We start from the raw sequence: 23,342 nt of genomic DNA on the forward strand, positions 1-23,342 counted from the left end.
TAACAGAGAAGTAAACTAGACCAGCCTCTAGTTACTGACACCTTCACCTAAGAAGCTACACTGGAAACAAACACAGGCCTCCTAGGACTACAGGAGCCAACAACCTAAGTTTATAGCTTTAACTGGAAGAGCTGCTGAAATCACTTAACTAGCTGAGACTAACATCATGTGATGCCCATACCTGTTGTGACTCTTGCAGCAAAAATTTGAGTTCCATTCTTACTGAGGCCAGACCACCACCCTGGGCCCCATGAAGGCTACAGTAACTAAGAAACACTCTTAGGAGGTCCTGGTTTTTCTGCAACCACAGCTTCCGTCTTTCTGCATGCTCCCGTTTAGCCTGCAATCTTCGTCTTTCTATTTGGTGGCGCTCATAAGAACCAATGTCTGGCTTGTCCACCATTTCTTCCTGATCCAGAAGTTCACTCTGTACTTTAGAGTATGTTTTACTGGAATATTCTTTAATAACTGATTCATGATTGCATATCTCATGCAAAGCAGCAATTTCCTTTTCAAGCCAGTTGTAGAGCTGAAACCTGAGCTTCCCTCCATCTACTTCATAACCTGTAGCCAAAGTTCTTAATTCAGTCATAAGGATCTTCAAACATGCTCGGAACTTCAGTTGTTCGGCAATCACATCAACCTCAGTATCACCCCCAGCACAATCTTCTTCCTGAGGAGTCAATAATGCCCTAGGGTCTGAGGCCTTGGGGTCCTGCCCATCCTTCTCGGCATTTGTACTCCTCATCACTAAGCCACCTGCGTCATCCTCTTCTAAGGCACTATCATGGTCTTCACCCCAGTCGAGCTTAAGAGGCTCCTCATCAACTGTGACAATTGGCTGACTCCAGTCAAACTGGGAGGAAGTAGCTGCTGACCAGGCAACACCAGCACTGCCATTGCCATTACTCAGTGCTTCTGATCCTGATGGCCCATTCTCCACCCTCTCAGAACCAGAGTCAAGCTGATCTTTTTTTGCAGTTAAGGAAGATATTTTAGTTACTTTAGGAATCTTAGAAAGTACTTCAAGGGCTAAAACAGGACATCCAACTTTAAAATGAGCATTAGCGGTAGTAAAAAATAATTTTCTTTCTATGAGGTTAATTTTATCAGTAATGTTTTTCTCAGTTTTGAGACCTAAAGTTGTCAAAGTTCCTTCAGGGGAAGCAAGATTTCTTCGGATAAGTAAAGGATGTGTTCGAAGGTAGTTGTAAAAACTGAACACCACGGGGTTACAAGACTTGATGATGACTGCAGAAAACAGATAAAAATCACAAATTACTATGTTAATCTGAACATCTACTGAAAAATAACAATATAAATTAGTATTTCCCCCAAATAAAGGACAATAGCCGGGCGGTGATGGCACACACCTTTAATCCCAGCACTCAGGGGGCAAAGGCAGGCAGATCTCTGGGAGTTCGAGGCCAGCCTGGTCTACAGAGTGAGTTCCAGGACAGGTTCCAAAGCTACAGAGAAACCCCATCTCAAAAACACCAGAAAGAAGAAGTAAAAAAAAAATGTAAAGGACAATAAATATTACTATAAATAAATAAATAAATATTAATCCAGCATTCACTCATGTAATCATTAACTCTATGTAACTGAGACATATGTTAGGGTGATGGATAATCATACAATGTCAAAAAGGTCAGGAGGTACACACAGTAACTTTTACCTGAAAAAGGTCAATGGAGGGAAATACAAACAACTGGTTCCTTAAAAAAAAAAAAAAAAAAAAAGTGGGAGGAATGGGGAAAGAAGCCTGAGTTCTCTAAAAATACCTTGGGAAAAATACACATACATATACATATATACATACATACATACACACTGTTATCTGAGACAGGCTCATTATGTAGCTGGCTTGGAATATGCTATGTAGATGAGTCTGTCCTGGAACTAACTCTTGTAGACCAGGCTGACTTCAAACTCACAGAGATCTATCTGCCTCTTCCTTCAGAGTGCTGGGATTAAAAGGCGTGTGTCACCACTGCACAGCTAAAACTGTCAACATCTTATATAATTTAAAAAGGTAATTTAGATTTTAAGATGTGGTTCACATACACACAAAATACAATACAAAACTAACAAATGAATTGTATCTCAAGCTGGTAGTATAGTAACACAGAGATAAACTACAAAGTGACTTTCAAATAAGGATTTGGCTATACATATCTAATAAGATATACCATAACAATAATATAAAAAGGTATAGGTTTTTCTCACCATTCTGTTATAGAACACATATTTGTATTATTATGAAACTATTCCATGCATAAAGAATAGTAAATAACTATGTTGATACTGTGAAAATCCAAGCCTTTTACTATAAGACACACATATGAAACATAAGAGGAATCTCATTTATAGATTAGAAGGAAAACATGATCTCTAGGGGAGAAAGAACTCCTACCTGTATTCATTCTAACAGCCTAGAAGCAAGAGGACTAGACATTATTCCCCACTCACAGAAGCAGAATTCTTTGGTAGAATGAGCATTTTTGGGTCTAAGCTAGAAAATATACAAGGTGAGCCTGAATCATTCTGCCATGCCAGAAAGCAAGGAAATTATCAAAAAAATAATAATAATACAAAAAGAAGTAAAAAGCTAGTCAAGATCACCAATGTCTAAACATGGGACAGTCTGAACTGATGTGGGAAGGTCATATGTCAACCTGTTTATTTCATTGGTTAATAAAGAAACTGCCTTGGCCCATTTGATAGGCCAGCCCTTAGGTGGGTGGAATAGACAGAACAGAATGCTGGGAAGAAGGGAAGTGGGTCAGATGCGATAAAGCTCCGACCCAAGATGGACGTAGGCTAGAATCTTCCTGGTAAGTCACCACCTTGTGGTGTTACAAACATTAATAGAAATGGGTTCAGCAAGATGTGAGAATTAACCAATAAGAGGCTGAAACTAATGGGTCAGGCAATGTTTAAATGAATACAATTTGTGTGTTGTTATTTTGGGTGTTAAGCTAGCCGTGAGGGAGCAGGGCAGGATGAAAAGCAGGCCTGCCCGCAGCTCCCTTCTTCACTGAACACCCATAAAAAATTGCTAGTGACTGAACATAAGCATGTAAAACTTGTGCGTTCAAAATATCTTTAAGAAAATAAAAAGACTAAGTGATCACCTTTGTATAATATTAAAGAGTGGGGAGGTGGGGAGACAGGAGATACCCTAGAAGCTCGCAGGTCAGCAAAGCTGCTCTTCCAATGACACAGGTTCAATTCCCAACAGCCACATGGCAATTCACAACTATCTGCAACTCCAGTTCCAGAGGATTCAACACCTTTTTCTCACCTTTACCATTCAAGCATGTGATGCACATATATATATGCAGGTGCGGGGAACCCAGAACAAAACAAAACCAAAAAAACTACCACTGTCTTTTCCTTGTCCTTTTTGAAAAAAAATATGTAACTTTATGGTGATTTTTGAAAAATATCTAATTTGAAATAAGAGCAAAGAAAATACAACTGTGAGAACTAAAATATGTGTAAAATATGTGAGATCATTTTAGTACTATTCAAATTATGGTTAAATGCAGACTTTATTACAAATATTAAGTTACAATTTTTAATCACATAATTTCTCAAATCTGAGGCATGGTGGTGTACACCTGCAAGCCCAACAACAGGGGCTATGACAGGAGGGTCGTAAGTTCAAGGATCGCCTGAGCAGCATAGTGAGTCCAGGCTACCCTAAAACACAAGGTTATGAGGAAAAAGACTATACCTCCATAAAACATGTTCAGAAAAAAAAATAAGGTAACCATCTTTTAAAATGTAAGTAAGTATACATGCTGCAAATTCCACAGATGCACACAGTGTACTCTGACCATTCTCACCTCCCACTCAAGACCTCCTTTTACTCTCTCCTAACTCCATGTGCTGTTTATTTTTCTTAAATAAGCCACCGAGTCTAATTTGTCCTGCACAAATACACAATGGCATGGGACTATGCACTGGAGCACTGATGGAGGAAGGTCATTGGTTAATTAAATAAAGAAGATGCTTGCCCTGATAGGTTAAAACATAGGTGGGAGGAGTAAACAGAATAATGCTGGGAGGAAGAGGAAGTGAGCTCAGAGACTCAACAGCTGTCCTCTCAGGGGCAGACGCCTCAGAGAAACGCCATGCCTCACTCCAGGGCAGACACATGCGATGAAGCTCCGACCCAGGATGGATGTAGGCTAGAAGCACCCTGGTAAGCCACCTTGTGGGCTACAGCAGATTATTAGAGATGGGCTAGTCCAGGTGCGAGAGTTAGCCTAGAAGAGGCTAGATAGAGCAGTGATTAAAAGAAGACAGTGTCCGTGTAATTATTTCGGGTAAAGCTAGCCGGGTGGCGGGAAGCAGCCCACCCCTCATATTACAACAGAGCACAGCTGATCTGCCGGGGGGTCACACCCTCAAAGAAAATGAACTTCCCTTCCCTTCCCCTAGAAGTCACAATCAGTAGGGTCTTCAGCTGGGGGCACAGCCTCTTCCCTATAAAACTTGTCTTACTCTTGAATAGATACTGAAAAAAAAAAAACCCACAAAAATCTACCTTGTTGCTCATCATCTTCCTTTGGCGTCTGTTCCAGTAATGTATCCAAGGCTCGGGTGTAATCTTTCATTACCCAATAGGCAAGACTACGCAGAAAAGGGTCAGCATGTAGTCTTTTGCAATCGAATCCTGAGCCATCCTTTTGACAACCCAAAATTTTCTGATTCAAGATGGATATATAAGTGGATGAAGTCTCAAATTCAGATTCAAATAAACGGGCAATAACCATGGCTAGCTGAATATCTTCCATTTTTTCAAGACACACCTGCAAATTTAAATATTAAGAAACACTTACCTTAGTGACAACTAATCTAGATATACATTATCCCACTGGTACCACGAAATTGCCCATTTATGTCTCCAGGGTAGAAGGGGCCCTGAGGCTGAGATCATGAGATGTAGCTAGATGGTTGCTTGGTAGAATTTCAAAGCAGACAGACAGATGAGCAACCACAACACAGTAACCTCTAGACTAGAATGATCGAACATGAAATGAGCACAAAACGAAGTATGCCAGTGTTAGTTATCTCAGTCTTAGGCCAATTTAAATAGCATTCATTTTTAAATTAAACACTATTAAATTTTTTGATTGATACATCAGTTCCTCTTAATTTCCAATTATATTTTTTATAAAACTTTGAATTACTTGAGAAAGTTTACTAAGGAAAAATTGATCCCTGTCCTATAAGGGACCCCAAGCCTACTTTAACAGCTGAGCCTGAGACTCTTCAACATCTCCTCTGATTATCTTCTAAGCTAACATATCCACTTCAGAATTACGGGCATTTATAACTATAAAAATGTTACAAATATGCTGAAGTGTAAAAAAAAATCTTTTTAAAATTTATGATATGTTCACTATGCTAGAAGTTTTCTATTTCTTCTATCATATTGAGTATTTAAAAATGTTTTTTAAAATGTTTAAATTTTTTAAAGGTTATAAATTAAAAGAAAAAAATCCCATAAAAATTAACGAGACTCAAGGATTATGTTACTATATTATGTTATGTTATGTTATGTTATGTTATGCTATGTTATGTTATATTATATTGGATGTAGTATGTAGAATATAATATATGGGGAAATCTTATATAATATATAGAGAATATGTTATAGAATAACATATATAATATATCGTATACTTTTTTTTTTTTTGAGACAGTCTCTCCATAGCCAAGGCTGGCTTCAAACTTGCATTTCCAAATACTAGGATCATTTTCAATTCTATTTTTACTTCTGTCTGAATCTAAGTAATTCATAAAGGTAATAACTAATCTAAAAGGAAGAGTCATCAGGAAACAGAACTATTAATGACTTTTTAATCACCTGACAGGATTACACAACAAAAGATGCAATGTTTCACCTCCTCACACGCACTGACAACACTTACGGCAGGAACACTGTAGAATAGTACAAACTGCCACATTAGCGCCAAGTACTCAAACAGCAGCTTTTCTGCACAAAATAAGGCAGTCATAACCTATGCACATACTTAAATGGCTCAGAATCATGGGGTGGATGGTAAAAAGACACTCATAAACTACTCTTGACATTTTCTGCAAGTCTTACATTTTATCTTAATGTGTAACACCCACACCTGAAGCTGTAATTCCCCTTAAACTGATCAGCGCCACTGTCTGACTTCAGCTGGTTATTTCACTCTTACAAACATCTAACAAAAATTACAATCGGCTCGAAGGCCCTACTGCATGATTGCTATTTAACGTTTATACCTCTATGGCATCTTTCAATGAACCAGCTAACAAGAAAAAGGCAGCAGACTGTTCAAAGCGTTGTTTTCCAAGTAATGAAAAAGCATTTTTCAAAGCAGCTTTCCGCCATCTATCTTCATTAAAGTTGTGGCTGAAAAATGTTGTCATTTTCTCATCATGTTGTGACCTGGGAATGAGGACACAAAACATTAGTGACTATCTCACACTTAAAATATTTTAATTATTTATAGATTGTATGAAGATAGAGAAAAAGGGGAAAAAAAAAACAGAGGCAGGCGGATCTCTGTGAGTTCGAGGCCAGCCTGGTCTACAAGAGCTAGTTCCAGGACAGGCTCCAAAGCTATAGAGAAACCCTGTCTTAGAAAAAAAACAACAACAACAACAACAAAATATCTCATCTTTTAAACTAAAATAAAAGATATTTTCCCCATTCAAGGTAAATAAAAGAACCAGGACATAAAGAAGTCAGCTGACTTGACAGAGTTCCATGAGACCATGTAAAGTGCTGAGGCACATTACCTGAAGAGACCCCACACTACCGCTTTCTTCTTCATTGAAAGGTAGAATAAAGCAGCATCTAAGGCATCATTGTTCCTTTGAAAAGAAGCTTTGGCAACCTAAGAGTAAGTAAAATAACATAACTGCTTGAAAAAGAACCACAGTTAATTACTCCAACAATTAATGCTTCATTTACTCCCTTAGCTCACAACTACAGAAATGAGAATATATGGACCCAATAGCTTATGATGGCATCCTCCTAGAGAAAAGCATCTGTATGCCAGTAATCCTAATAAAAACAGCATAGTAGGTAGTATTTATGAGACTGTTTACCATATACTTGGCACCTGGCTGGGCACCTTTCATTAATCTTAGTATTACCCACTATGAAGTACTACTAGTGTCCTCATTTTATAGGGGAGGGAACTGAGCCAAGAGCTTTAAGTAAATAGCTTAAATTCACACACTAAGGGGAGGAAAGGAAAACCTAGGTAGGAATAAACTAACAACAACAGAAAATCCAATAGATATGATCATCTTTTGAAAATTCTACACATTGTTTTCTTAATATGCAGCTCTGTGGATAAAGAAGCATGCTGCCAAGACTGACAATCTGAGTCTGATTGTTGTTGTTATTTGAGGGTTCTACTATGTATTCCAGGATAGCTTTGAGCTCACTATGTAGCCCAGGGTGGACTCGAATTAGGGCAACCCTCCTGCCTTAGCCTCCTGAGTGGTAGCATTATAAGCATTCACCCTACACCTAGCTTATATTTTTTGAAAGAGGACCTTACCATGAAGCCTAAACTAGCCTGGATGTGCTCTGTAACCCGAGCTGCCTTTCAACTCCAGATCCTTCCCTGAGCTTCTAAAGTACTGGGGTTGCTGGAGCATGTCCAAGGGTTGTGTTTGTTTTCAAATAAGGTACATGTCAAACATAATGTCTAAAAAATTCTATTCCATTAGCTGGGCATGTAGTCGCTGGCACAAGCCTTTAATTCCAACATTCAGGAGGCAGAGGCACGCAGAGTTCTAAGTTCAAAGCCAAATTGGTCTATATAGTGAGATCCAGAATAGCCAGAGATGCAAATACAGTGGAACCCTGCCTCAAAACAAATACTACATATAACAACAACAATAAAAAAAAACTACTGCATAGAATTTTATAAAGGTCAAGTCTGAAACTTTATGTGCACATGTGCACCACACATGTACACATATACATGCAAACACACACAATAAATAAATGTGATTTCTAGCCTGGTGGTGGTGGCACACGCCTTTAATCCCAGCACTCATGAAGGCAGAGGCAGGCGGATCTCTGTGAGTTTGAGGCCAACCTAGTCTACAGAATGAGTTCCAGGAGAGCCAGAGATAAACAGAGAAACTTTGTCTCAACAAACAAACAAACTTCTAAAAATTATTCTAAGAAACTCGCAAACTGTAAAAACTAGTTCTCTATAGTAGGTTTTCTGAAATTTTAAAAATGGTATTAATGTTTGCTAGTAGAGGCAGGAAGAGAGACTAGGCTACATAACACTCTGTTTCAAAAAAAAACATGAAGGGAAGAGAAGCAACAGAGAAGGAATAGAAATGTTTAAGTATTTTGAAGGGGGGGAACAGGGATGGGTGCTTTAATTGGGAGGGAGATAAATACAGAAGAAAGAATAGTGTGCGTGCATATGCATAACAATGATTAAACAAATAGGGAACATGAATTTAAGAGTGAGGGGAGAGCCCTATCATACAACAAAAGTATATGCTCAACTATGTTCATAGCAGCATTGTTTGTAATAGCCAGAACCTGGAAACAACCTAGATGCCCTTCAATAGAAGAATGGATGAAGAAGTATGGAATATATACATATTAGAGTACTACTCAGCAGTAAAAAACAAGAACTTCTTGAAGTTTGCGTACAAATGGATGGAAATAGAAAACACTATCCTGAGTGAGGTAAGCCAGACCCAAAAAGAGGAACATGGGATGTACTCACTCATATTTGGTTTCTAGCCATAATTAAAGGACAGTGAGCTTATAATTTGCAATCCTAGAGAAGCTAAATAAGAAGGTGAATCCAAAGACAAACATATAGGCATCCCCCTGAATATTAACCTTCATCAGGCGATGAAAGGAGACAGAGACAGAGACCCAAATTGGAGCACCGGACAGAAATCTCAAGGTCCAAATCAGGAGCAGAAGGAGGGGGAGCACGAGCAAGGAACTCAGGACCGCGAGGGGTACACCCACATTCTGAGACAATGGGGATGTTCTTTCGGGAATTCACCAAGGCCAGCTGGCCTGAGTCTGAAAAAGCATGGGATAAAACCGGACTTGCTGAACATAGCGGACAATGAGGACTATAGAGAACTCAAGAACAAGGGCAACGGGTTTTTGATCCTACTGCACGTGCTGGCTTTGGGGGGGCCTGGGCGGTTTGGATGCTCAACTTACTAAACCTGGATGGAGGTGGGCGGTCCTTGGACTTCCCACAGGTCAGGGAACCCTGATGGCTCTTCAAGCTGATGAGGGAGAGGGACTTAATCAGGGGAGGGGGAGGGAAATGGGAGGCGGTGGCGGGGAGGAGGCAGAAATCCTCAATAAATAAATAAAAAAAAAAACCCCAAAAAAAGAGTGAGGGGAGAAGAAAGAAGGGGAAATATCAGTCTTTTAAAATCCAATGAAACAAAGTTACCTTTTCAATGCATCTTCGAAGTGTGTTAACATTCCTCACCCACCAGCCTATTCCCATGGCTCTTAATTCAGACCATTGAGGGTCCCCTCTTTGAATTGCTGGAATCATATTGATTAGTTCTTCCTCTGCTTCAGAATGAAAAGCCCAGGCAAAATGGCAGGTAGACACACCTAAATTAGAAACATGAAACAATAACCTTGTGAACTATATCAATAACAACAAAACAATATTTTGCTTAGTTACATATTTCTTGTTTTCTAAAAAGCATTTTCAAGCAGAAAGGCAGAATAAAAGAACTCTCAGGATTTTATATAAGCTTCTGAATTCAAGATCAGTGACAAGACATTTAACATCCAAATGACTTAACTTTTATTCCACATAAAATTTCATATTTAAAATAAAACAAAAATATTAAGAGATGATGTGGTATAGTATCACATGCATATAATCCCAGTACTCAGGAGGTGGAGACAGGAAAATCAGAAGTTCAAGGTCATCTTCAGTTTGAGCCCATCCTTAGCTACCTGAGAACTTGAAACAAAAGATTAACACTGAAATTGAATCAATGAAAAATAAAGATACTTGAGTAACAAACTATTCACATGTACAGGTACCAAATTTACAAAGAGCAAACACTGGTCAAGCAGAAAGTTTTGGCCTACAAACATTATTATTTCCACTGTCATTTACCTGAGGACGGCATCCTTTGGCACTGAATTCTAAAACTTGCTCTATCCTTTGCTCTAACCAGAGAGTTAAAGGTTACTTAAGGCAAGCTCTAAACATACTTCCAGTTGCATTTAAGGTAAAGAATATACACAGGCATGAGGCTCATCTCGCTAATTAGAAGGGAAGAATAAAGAACTAAAAGACCTACCAGAGTTGAGGGAGGAAGAGACAGGTGAGAGAGGAAGAAGTGGGAGGGGAGGTAGGAGGGGAGGGGAGAAGGACCGAACAGATAAATGAATCAGATATTGATTATAGGCTGAGTTTTGACATCAAACACTACTGGTAATGTAAATGAATATTCTTTCTGAAGGACATTTTGCTAATACTAAGGAAGAGTTAAGGAGCTAAGAGTTAAGTCACCCTCTTACTCAGTAACTCAATTGCTAGGAAACTAACAAGAAATATATACCTGTTCCAAAAATGTTAAATTAATAAAATAACATGTGGAAATAATCAGAACACATAGATTAAAATATAAAGAAAAATAACAATATTAAATCTAAGTATTTTATGTAACACTATAAGATAATTCATTTTAGCCGGGCGGTGGTGGCGCACGCCTTTAATCCCAGCACTTGGGAGGCAGAGGCAGGCGGATCTCTGTGAGTTCGAGACCAGCCTGGTCTACAAGAGCTAGTTCCAGGACAGGCTCCAAAACCACAGAGAAACCCTGTCTCGAAAAACCAAAGATAATTCATTGCAATGATCATTGAATTTTAAAAACCAGAAAATCTAAATGTCTTGAAAATAAGGGTTGAGTAGATGAAGAATATTTTTAATGCATAGCAAAATCTTGGTTTTGCCAAGCATGGTGGAACGCCTGTAATCCCAGCACTTGGGAAGTAGAACAAGAACTGCCACAAGCTCTGGGTCCAAAAGAGCATGGTATGCAGTGAGACTTTACTTCCAAAACAATAAAAACAAAAATAAATCGTGTGTGGCTAGATCAATGGCTCATCAGCTAAGAACACTGACTGCTCTTACAAGCTTGTACAGACAGGCAGGTAGACAAAACACTCATACACAAAATAAAAAGACACCAAAAATTAAACATAAATGAAAAAAAACTAGCTCTTGTTTTCAAAGACTATTTTAGAAGGCAAAGTAGTAAAGACAACAGTCCAGCAAGCTTGGGATTCTAATGACCATATTCCAAACCCCAAATGGGCATACAGTCTAAAGAAATGAGAACCAAACTGGGAGTCTAAATGCTTATAAAGAATCCTGTTTAGGGAAGTCACACTAAAATTCTATTGTTTCTATAGGAGGAGGATGATAAATATCTGTCTCAAATCAGGGGTGTGGCAATATGTTGGACCTAAGCAAATGTACTAGGTCAATATGGGAAATCTTCCTGAAACATTAACTTTCCTTGATAGCAATAAAGAATATATACTTAAATAAAAATTAATAAAGTGTGGCCTGGTGGAACATGCACGTAGCCTCATCACCTTGAAGCTCAAGGAGGATCACCAGCCTGTGACACACACAGAGATCCTATGAAAAGGAAGGGGGGCAGAGACATAACAACACAAAGAATAAAATTTATGTTTTTAAAGAGAAGGCATCAGACAACTTCAGAGCTGTCCCATAGAGACACTGCATTATTACAGCCTCGGGCATACATCTCCTACTACAACTTTACCACTACTGTAGGAACAACAGTCACAGAGCAGAGCAGAGCTGCGGGACAGAAACAAGAAATGGCAAGTAGGTACCATGTCACATGACAATCTCAGGCTACTGTCACATGATTCACCTGCTGCTAAGACACAAACGCACCCACCACCACCACCACATTAAATCAAAGGGGTAAAAAGATTCAAACAGCAAGTAGAGTACCTTGGTGAAGGAGCTGGACTCGGTATAAAGGAGGCAGTGATGTTAACAGGCATGTGTGCAAGCGCATTGCTAACAAGTATCTCAAACCACATTCATCTAAGGTGTCTCTTCCTGCAATTTTAACAAGAAAATATGTTAAGAAAGAAGAGATTCAACAGGATTGAACAGCCACAGATTCAAAAGGTATGAATTGAACATTAAACTTTGCAATAATCTGCACAAAATATATGTATTTTAATGTACTCCTTTGCAAATAATTTAGTGTTTTTTACAAAATCTGTATCTTTATAAGACACAAATATTAAAACTGCTAAGTGAAAAATTATTTGGAAAAATAAAGTTACCTATTAGGACAAATAACAATAGTACCTATACTTACTCATACTAAATGAAAGAAACATTGAAATCTAGTGAAGTGTGTAACTGTGCTTGTGGATCAGATGTAAGCTCTCAGCTTCTGCTCAGTGCCATGCCTTCCTGTTGCTTGTCTCTCTTCTACTATGCTCTTCACCATGATGGTCATGGGCTCACTCTCTGAAACTGGAAGCCCCAAAAAACCTTCCCTTCTATAAACCTGCTTTGGTCATGGTGTTTCTTCACTACAATAGAACAGTAACTAAAACAGTAAGTTTGCAACTCTTGGCAGACTTTTTTTTTTTTTATGAACTGAGATTTTTACTGATAGGAATTATATAACTAAAGTGAAATCTTTGTTACAATTTAAGAAACTAACATTTTTCTAGGCTGTTTAACTTGACCAAAAACTACCAAAGATTTGAAATTTTATTCTCTGGACTAGTAGTGTTAGGTTAGAAAGAGCAACTTGAATCTTTAGCTTGACTCCACAAATTTACTTTACAGTGCAAAAGCACTGACAGAACCTAAGCCAGCAAATGATGGAGTCCCCAGAGGCAAAGGATTTTCCAGAAGAAATCAAAATATGTCATTGCTGAGGTGTAGTTTCAGCTCTGCTTCCTATATGCATTCATCCATTTACACACTGAGCAGTTTTATATCTACTGTATAGTGTCTAAGACCACTACAGGACTGGCAGAGGTAAAGTAATTTAATGCATAATATAGGGAAATAAATGCTATGGACCGAGAGATGGATGTGCTGAATCAAGAGTGTGATGTGGGAGTGTCTATCAATCTGTTGATTTCATTGGTTAAGCAATAAAGAAACTGCTTGGCCCTCATAGGTTAAAACATAGGTGGGAGGAGTAAACAGAACAGAATGCTGGGAGGAAGAGGAAGTGAGCCCAGACTCTACAGCTCTGCTCTCAGGAGAGAGATGCCATGCTCTGCTCTCCTGGGCACACACAATGAAGCTCCGACCCAGGATGGACGTAGGCTAGAATCTTCCTGGTAAGCGCACCTTGGGGTGCTACACACAGATGATTAGAAATGGGTTAAATTAATATGTGAGAATTAGCCTAGAAGAGGCTAGATAGAAATGGGCCAAGCAGTGTTTAAATGAATACAGTTTGTGTGTTGTTATTTCAGGCATAAGCTAGCAGGCGGCCGGGGTGCTGGGGACGCAGCCCTGCCGCTCCTATTACAACAAGAGTGTTCTGTTTCATATAATGGAGCCAAAGAAGAACTTTACATGGGATGAAATCTGAGCAGAAATCTGAGGTTAGGGAATGAGCCATGTATAGATATGGAAGAGCATTCTATGCACAGGAAAGGCAAATGTAAAGGCCCTGAGAAAAGAGCATGCGCCAGTGTTCATGGGCTAAGAAAAAGGCCCAAACAGGAAGTGGAAATGAGCACACTGATCCATGAGAACTGATATGAGAGCATGTGCCAGTGAACTGGACATCAATATGACAGAAGCTGTCTCACCAGAACAAAGAGAAAAGGTTTCTTATTTAGAGTCTTTTGACTGAGATATACAAATTATTTCAACTTTAAGTTCAATTCCCCACCTATGAAATGAAAATACCCATTCTTGCCTTGTCTAGTTCATGAACGTGCACTGTGACCAGAATCATATATACTATTAGCCAGTGAGTGATAAAACTTTGTATCATTGAGTTTAAACTATTTCATGCATTACAAAAAGTATATACTTTTTAAAAGATTTGTCTATGTTCTTTAAAAATTGTTTGTGTGTATGTCTGTGTGTGCCTGTGTCTGTGTGTCCGTATGGGTATGGGCACACGAGTGAAAATGCACAAGGAGCTCTAAGGAGCCAGAGTACTCTAGAGCTGGATCACAGGCAGTTCTAAGCTGTTCAGTGTGGGTACTGAGAACCAAACTGGGTCCTCTACAAAAGTGCAAGCACTCGTAATGGCTGTACCATCTCTCCAGCCCCCAACCCTACTTTCTAACTCCCCAGAGAAAAACAGCTAACAGTATCAATTGTGCAGGGCTTACAGCCGTTCTAGGGATGGTACTGCCCCACTTCCCACAACTGTGCAATAATGGTAAGTTTCTTCTACTTCTCAACATTTCTAGAAAGTGTGTCACAAGCAAACCTTCTAAGATCTCTGGTTATTTAAATCCACAGAAGGAAAATTGTAGGGCTATAGTGTGAGAACTTAAACCTGTCAACAATATTTATGCTTATGGCAAACATTTTTATCCCCACTCCCAAAGTGATTTAATGCACGCTTGAAAGCAACATTTTCCACATATGAACCCTATAACTGCCATTTAATGCCTATATGACTGGTTATATATGAATCCCTTAAATTTTCTAAGGATTATTACCTTTATATGAAAAGAGAGAGAATTAGCCACCTATCCACTAGAGGATTATAATTAAATGGGATAAAGTACCTAGCACATAGTAATCCCTAAATCCTCTATAATATTTAGTACATGATCAATAATTTTGTTTCCTTTGCAAATGTCATTGCTTATTTTCAAACCTATGGCCTTCAACTAGCTGGACAGGAATGAATGATATCTAGTTTCAAATGGCAAAATACACATTACATTAAATGTCTGAAATTTTTGCACAAATTTATACAGCTATAAAAAGTCATTTATGGGCTGAAGATTGTTCAGCATTTAAGAGCTCTTAATGTTCCTGCTGAGGATGTGGATTCAGTTTCCAGCACACACAATCAACTGTAACTCCAGTTTCAGGGGATTTGATACAGGCTCTAGGCATGCATATAGGGCATATACACAGATGTAAGAAAAACATTCATCAAATAAAATAAACCCTTTTCAAAAACTATCTATGCCTCAAATGGAAAAATAAGCAAGCTGATTTCTGATGTCCCTAAAAGCTTCATGATACAAAAAAAAAAAAAAGCAAAAAAGGGATCATTTTTACCACTCAAAGAAAACATCATTAGGAATCAATCTTTTTGAAATACTAAGACAAATGTTTGAATATAAGTACTCATAGAATGTATACAGACTTCACAAATCTGTACGTTACACACGCAAGTGACAGCCTGCCTCAATTTTCTTTTTTTACAATCAAGTATAGTTTATAGTAATTATCCATGAGTCTTTTTCCCTACAAGACTTGAAAGAAAAAAAAAACTCAACATGTAAGTCATTACACAGACAGCACAGTATTTTTATTAATAATAAACCTAGCATTTATGGTGAGACAATTTACCTGAGTATTTATCCCTGTTTTCATCAAGCTCAGTACTGGTGGTTGCCACAGTATCAGCCAGTGCTACAAGGAACATCTGCTCCAAGCGGGTAAGGCCTGGTAGACTTGAGTGCATTAGATGACTGGAAAGTACTCTAGCATGCTCCTGGCCAAAGTAAGCTGGTCCATATTGTGACAGGTTTATTACTTTTGATTTGTTCTCTCTCTTCTCTGGCTCTAAATCGATATCATCTGTTGTTATCTCCTGGACTTGGAACAGCTCTGAATACTGATCCTCTGCTTGACTTTCAATATGAGCCTCATAGCTCTGTGGCTTTTTGGTACTCTCCTCTGAAATTCTGTAGGACATGTCCTGATCTGCAGCAAGCAATGCGTGTAGTGGTAGCGGAGGAATAGAATCTATCTCAGTATAATCCCGAGTGCCATCCTTTCCAACGGTAACTGTATCCTTTGCTGTACTGCCGCTCACACTAATGGTCCGAGACAGATGCCTTTTAGTTCCTTCTCCAGCATCAGGATCCCTAACTATTGCAACTTCACCAGCAATACACTTTACTAAGTGGGAGAGAATGGCTTTAGCTCTTCTAACTTTCCCTAAGTCCATCAGTTCTAACAGCTGAGTGGGATGATACTGTGGGAGAGTCGGAGACAGTGCATGTGCAGCCTCAAATAAGCCACCATCTTGAACTACAGTTGGTGAACAGAAGACATCATCAGTGATAGCTGCTCCTTCAACAATACTTTTTCTTGCCAACATAGTGGATTTAAAGGCAGAATGATCTTGTATTGCTGTCTCTTCAACAGGACTGTCAGCTTCAATGTCTCCGAATTTGACAGAATGCTTCCACTGGGCATACACATGCATTTCACAGTCCATTCCCACCACCAATATCCCATCTCTTACCCAAGAGAGAGATACAGGCAGTGAAGGTGTGCCATCCACAGAGGATACCAAGTCTATAGATCTGAGAAGAACCCATCTTGACCTAACTCCTTGTTTGATACTACCACCTAGTGGTAAAGTAATGACAGCTACTCCATCCTTACTGTTAGCTTGATCAGTAACAATTCCTGAAAGTCTTCCATACATGAAGATATTAGCACCAACCCCCACTGTGAGAATGTGAGAGCCATCTTCCTTTGATACCCAGTCCAAATGTACTAAATGCTTGATATTTGGAATAAGGTATCTATCCTTACTTAAAAAGGCATCTGATTTGCTATACACAAACAGATTACTGTCAACGCTGACCCTTGAATCAAGTACACTCCCAACCTTAACCAAATCATCAAGATGGATCGTTTGTTCTAAAACCCATTCTGACCCTCCTGTAGATTCACATTCAAATATACAGACATGCATAGAAAACTCTTTAGAAATAAAACCGTTGTGGTGGACAGGCTGCTTGTAAGCCACTGCCAGGCGGCCTGTGTATGAGCAGCTAACAGCAACAGGCCTTCCCACAATGCTCACAGTACTGCTATTATCTTCTCCTTCATCATTCATCAAGGGCCATCTCCTCCAGTGATAGGTTTCCTTCCCATCACTTGTTTTGCACAGTGAGTTAGTTTCCATACAACATTTCCAGAAGCGTACTTTGTTGTCCGAACAAGTTGTAACCACTAAGTAAGGTGCAAGGCACACTGGATAAATTGAAGAGGAACTCAGATGACCTTAACAAAAGGGAAAGAAAAACCGTCATAATCAGAGAACCACAAAATGTAAGATCAGTAGATCTTATCTCTTACTCAGTTTAATTCACCCTCTGTTAAGGTTGAGCCACAACCCTCACATGTCATTCCTGTCTATAATCACTAACGCTTCCCATCTATCTCCAACCATAAGATAATGACTAATATTTTGGGGTCTTAAAATCTGGATACAAGTTCCAATCTATCAATACCTTTGGAAGAATGGAAAAATCATTTAGTCACATAAGTCTGTTCCATATAAATAACATGGAACAGTAATTACTTGACTTGGGATGTTACTGTCTATGAAACATTTGAAAACATTTCATAAGGCCTCTGTAAATATAATTATTTGTGAGCTTCAATAAACAAATGAGCATATGCCAAACTTTCCAAGTATCTTTAAATATTTACTAGTTAGTTATATGTATGAGTATGTGTATATGTCCAAGTTTGTATATATGCACATGAGTACAGGTGACCTTGGAGGCCATAAAAAGTTGACAGATCCCTAGAGCTGTATTTACAAGAGGTTATAAGCCACCTGATGTGGGTGCTTAACTGTAGTTTTCTAGAAGAGCACCAAGTGCTCTTAACCAGACAGCCATATTTAAAAGATTTTTAAAATATTTTAAAAGATTTTTTACAAACTTTGTATTTGGGAAATATACCTACAACCCCAGCCCTTATACGGCAGAGCAAAAGGATTACAAGTTCAAAAATTTCCTAAAATACATCAATGAGTTTCAGACAGCTTCAGCTACAAATACTCCTTCAAAAACCAACCAAAAATAAATAAAAAAAAAAAACAAAAAAGATTTGTCTAGATCTGCATCAAAAACAAAAGCCCATAATAAAATTTTTCTCAAGGTAATCTTTCCACTGTGAATGCAGATATGTCTGAGGGACAGATAAGAACACCCCATACTCAGTATCCACCAGAAATCAAAATAAGATTGAACCCCCATTTTTGTTTGTCAGTATCTGATGGAAGAAGGTCATTGGCTAATAAAGAAACTGCCTTGGCCCATTTGATAGGCCAGCCTTTAGGTAGGTGGAGTAAACAGAACAGAATGCTGGGAGGAAGAAGAAGTGAGCTCAGATGGGAGACACCATGCTCCCCTCTCTCGGGCAGATGCGATGAAGCGCCAACCCAGGATAGATGTAGGCTAGAATCTTCCCGGTAAGCGTACCTTGGAGTGCTACACACATAAATAGAAATGGGAAATCAAAATGTAAGAATTAGCCAGTAAGAAGCTAGAGCAAATGGGCCAGGCAGTGTTTAAATGAATACAATTTGTGTGTTGTTATTTCGGGGGCTAAGCTAGCCAGGTGGCAGGGAGCTGGGTGGCAGAATGCAGCCCACAGCTCCCACAGCAAGTATCATTATCCAAGGAACTCTCCAATTAGAATTGCACAAGTGGCAAGTCATTTCAAATGCAGCCCTTCCAGTCCAATCCTTCAAACTACCTCATCTGCCTTGCTAAAGTCAGTATAATTACAGGCCAGTCACATTCTGCTCTGAAAATAAGATATATCGATGGCGGGGAGGGAACAGATAGAAAGACCAATAATAGATAGGTAGATGATATATCTTTAAAAATAAACTATTTCCAGTATGTGAGTGCAGGTGCACGTGTGTCAGGGTGTACACGTGGAGGCCCCTGCCACCTTCTAGGACCTGAGAGTACACTCAGGTCACTAAGCAAAGAATGCCTCTACTGCACAGCCATTTCAATGTCCTGAAATGCATATTTTAATGAGAGGTATCTTGTCTACATTTTGGAATACTATGATAGCAAAACTTCAGAGAAGAAATACATTTGTCTGTGAACCACTGAAGCTCATTTTGCTATTATATTCATACTTAGATGGCTCAGTACTGAAGATACGTGTCCCCACACCTCATAGCTTAAGTATGATCTCTGAACCTATCATAACTGACTCCTGCACAATATACTCTGACCTACACATGTATTATGTTGTGGCATCCCATCCCTAAATTTACAAATGTACAATATTTTAAGGCTTCACTCTGTGATAATCATGTTTTACCTTTATTATGTATGTGTGAACAAGATTTGATAGATACTTTTAAAGAAAAAGGTATTCCCAACACCCAGGAGGCTAAGACAGGAAGAGGCCAAAAGATCAGGGCCAGCATGAGCTACATAATGAGAAAAAAAAAAAGGAAGGCGGGGGAGGGGGAAGAAATGCAGCTTCTTATAAATACTTCCAGTTCTTAGGAGATAAATTTTAGATTCCTTGTTGCCATGAGAAAATATACATTTAAACTGTTTGGTTTCTTCTAACCATTACCTACTCCTCCACATGAGCATGGTCAAGAGAGCCAAAAAACTAAATTTATCATTAAAAAATATTATTAACAAAACATGCTTGTAAATGGTTAGATCACTGTAAGTGATAACTAAGTCAATGTCATTGTAGCACACATCAGAAGACAAGACTCTGAACTACCACTGCTCAGTCCCAAGAATACTACCTGCTGAAGGTGTTGCTCTTATTACTTCGACAGCTTCCGGCAGGTCCAGAGGCTGACTGTACACCAGTCTGGAACTCAGAATGAGTTTACTAGCAGTTTGGAGATTGGCAATTGATGATGAGTGAGGCATGGAGCTCACACTGGGGGGTGTTTCTGGAGAAGAATCCACCTTCTTCTGTCCAGGTACTGAGAGCAGGCTGTCAGATGAGATCCCTTCTGCAGCTTTGGCTGTGCAAATACATTTGAGATGTTTCATCACACTATATATGAGGGAGGATATTTTCTTATTCTCTAAGAAATGCAGCTTCTTGGAAGTACTTCTACTTCTTAGGAGACAATTCTCAGATTCCTTATTGGTTCCTTGAGAAGATATACTTTTAAACTATTTGGTTCTTTTTTACCATGACTAACTCCTTCATATGGACATGTCAGGGGAAAACCACAACATAGGAGGTCTAAAACTTTAACTTACATACATAGCACAGCATTCCTACGCCTTAAATGCACTACCACACAAGCTCTCATGTCTAACCCCAGAGACACTAATTATATCAAATTGGGACAGAGCTCAGTAATCTGTACTTTTAATAAGCAACCTAGTAAGCTAGTGAGATTGTTTAGTAGGTAAAGACACTTATTTCATGTTTATAAAACTGGTTAGTAATGTAATTATGAGAAATAATAGGACCTTTTTGACGCTTCTTAGTACTTTGTACTAATTAGTTTAAAGTAGATTCACCTTGACAAGGAAAAGACAAATGTCTGAGATGATGAGACAGCTACACTGAATCAAAGATGACACATAACATTATGTATTGAGATGTCACACGGCAAACCACAAAAATAGTTAAGTATCATATACAAGTTAAAAACAAAACTATGTAAAATACCCTATTACCCACAGAGTCAGCCTAATATGGCAATCCATGCAATTCTTTAATAATTAGCTCTCAGAAAGTAGTATAAAAACAAAACAAAAAACTACCCAATATAGTCTACAGAGTGAGCTTGTGGCTGGCTTAGGCTATATAATGAGATTGTGCCTCAAAAAACCAACAAACAAAAAGAAAACTGGCCTGGAAATATAGCTCAATGAATTCCTAGCTAAAAGCTACTGAGTGCCAAATAATGCCCCCCAAATTCATTTTTTTTGCTTTATAATTAATCTAAATGTGTATAGTAAGGCATATAGTAAGACATATAGAAATTATTGTGTTTCTTAATGCTAACTTCAGGTGTTTAATTATATTTTGCCAAACAGCAACTGTTTCTCATAATGCTAAGCTGATACACAGTGTATCACAGAACAATGAGAGTCTACAAAAATGTACCAGCAGAGCTCACTTAAAGACATGGCATCACAAACAGGCAGTAAATACTCGATAAATGTTAACTAAAAATAACTCAGCCAACCTTTCTTTTTTTATTTCCAGTGTGCCTAATGTGCCCACAAACTGGTTTATTTTCAGGGTCAGTCAGTTTCTGAAGCTCAGCATGGTTGTATAGATCTTCTAAACCTAACACTCAGGAGACTAACTATTTTGGGCTGTGCTTTATCAAAGCTCAGGCTATATCACAAGACCCCACCCCCCACAAACACATCAAAATAGTAATAATAATATAAAATAAATAAAGCTTGGCAGAGATTCTTACTCTCATCATCAACACAATTTATAGTTCATTGTTTCATCATCAAGAATCAGCCAATCTGCCGGGCAATGGTGGCGCACGCCTTTAATCCCAGCACTTGGAAGGCAGAGGCAGGCGGATCTCTGTGAGTTCAAGGCTAGCCTGGTCTACAGAGCTAGTTCCAGGACAGGCTCCAAAGCCACAGAGAAACCCTGTCTCGAAAAACAAAAAAAAAAAAAAAAAGAATCAGCCAATCTAAAGAATTTACTATAAGGTGTTTTTATTTTGCATCATCCCTGTATAAAACAGTACATAATTACTTACCTAAACACGCTTGTACAGATTTAAGATGAAGGTGCCACATATGGAGAACAGAGTTATTATTACTGTCCTTCTCAATGACTACTAAAAAGAATTTTTCTGAAAACGGTGGTGGGCGATATCCTATTATTCAAAGAGAAACAGAATAAATGTTTTTCTGTAGGATTAGAAAACCATTTTTAAAGATAAAAAAGAACCTCTTGATATATGCACAGAAGTTGAAAAGAAAGCAAAATGTGATTTACTTGAATATGATTTGTCCTTTCAAAAATTCTTGCTGACTTAATTCCCACTGTCTTAAGGTACTAAGAAGGTAGAAACTTTATCTGACTGTAGTTTTCAGAAGTGGGGCCTTTAGAAGGTGGTAGGATTGGATAAGGATGTCAGGATGAAGACACTACGTTGCATAATGTGGCTTTCTAAGAGGCAAAGAGAAGAGGTTTGTTCCCTGTATCTTCCTATGTGATATTCTGAGCTGGCCCTAGGACTCTGCTACCATCAGATATAGTCTTTCAACCTTAGATCACAGCTAAAATCTCTCTGTTTATACCTGTTATGGCACTAGACTACTGAAGTACATTAGAAAATGGACTCATGGGGCTGGAGAGATGGCTCAGTGGTTAAGAGCATTGCCTGCTCTTCCAAAGGGCCTGAGTTCAATTCCCAGCAACCACATGGTGGCTCACAACCATCTGTAAGGAAGTCTGGCACCCTCTTCTGGCCTTCAAGCATACAGACAGAATATTGTATACATAATAAATAAATATTTAAAAAAAATAAAATGGACTCATACAGGAAGAATTCACTTTAAAGATGGTTTTTAATTTTTAATATAATTTTTGTGTCAAAAGCTACAGAGCTATCAAAACTAATCGGGCTCTATCAAGTGTACACAAAGAGGTCAGTGATATGGCTCAATGGGTAAACAAGTTTGTCACACAAGCCTGAGTTCAATTCCCAGAACCCACGAAAAGGTAGAGAGAGAGAGTGCCTCCACAAAGTCGTACCCTTCCAGATGCACACTAAAAACTCTCTCTCATACATACACAATATTAAATAAAACTTCAATTTAATAAATACATAAAGGCCAACACAAAAGGAATCCAAAGATAGGCCATTAATCAGGCATTGAAAATTAAACGTGAGGGTCAGTGAGATGGGTCAGGGGTAAAGGAACTTGCTGCCAAGCCTGAAGATCTGAGTTTAATCATCAGAACCCAAGTTGTCCTCTGACCTCACATGCACACACATACAAAGATAGATAGATGATAGATGATAGATGATAGATAGATAGATAGATAGATAGATAGATGATAGATGATAGAAAATTTTTTATCCTGTTATGCTTTTTTTACATGAAATTAACATTTTTAAAAATTTGTAAGTAATTAGAGAGCAGCAGTGGTAAAGGAAGGCACAGAGAACAAACAGGAATTTCACAGATAGTACATTTTTTCCTGTTCACGGCTGTGTTCCTTGGAAGTGAAAATGAGACCTACATTGAACAATATAAACTTTCTTTTAAAATGAAAACTTTTGGTCAGCGGGGGTGGTGGTGG

At 38.6% G+C, this 23,342-nt stretch overlaps 1 protein-coding gene across 4 annotated transcripts in view; it reads right to left on the reverse strand.

Moving 5' to 3' along the window:
• The window catches only part of Dmxl2 (Dmx like 2), a 134,475-nt gene that overhangs the window by 44,129 nt on the left and 67,004 nt on the right, over positions 1–23,342 (reverse strand). For all 4 annotated transcript variants that reach the window (XM_013346242.2, XM_005347367.3, XM_005347369.2 and 1 more), the window contains exons 16-24: positions 21,787–21,906; positions 19,834–20,061; positions 15,639–17,312; positions 12,054–12,164; positions 9,483–9,652; positions 6,811–6,908; positions 6,292–6,457; positions 4,559–4,823; positions 182–1,251 (exon numbers count right to left, since the gene is read on the reverse strand). In XM_013346242.2, the coding sequence (XP_013201696.1) occupies positions 182–1,251; positions 4,559–4,823; positions 6,292–6,457; positions 6,811–6,908; positions 9,483–9,652; positions 12,054–12,164; positions 15,639–17,312; positions 19,834–20,061; positions 21,787–21,906 (3,902 nt within the window). The remainder of the gene's footprint in view (positions 1–181; positions 1,252–4,558; positions 4,824–6,291; positions 6,458–6,810; positions 6,909–9,482; positions 9,653–12,053; positions 12,165–15,638; positions 17,313–19,833; positions 20,062–21,786; positions 21,907–23,342) is intronic.

This window comes from Microtus ochrogaster, chromosome 5 (assembly GCF_000317375.1).
Source record: "Microtus ochrogaster isolate Prairie Vole_2 chromosome 5, MicOch1.0, whole genome shotgun sequence".
Lineage (NCBI taxonomy): Eukaryota > Metazoa > Chordata > Mammalia > Rodentia > Cricetidae > Microtus > Microtus ochrogaster.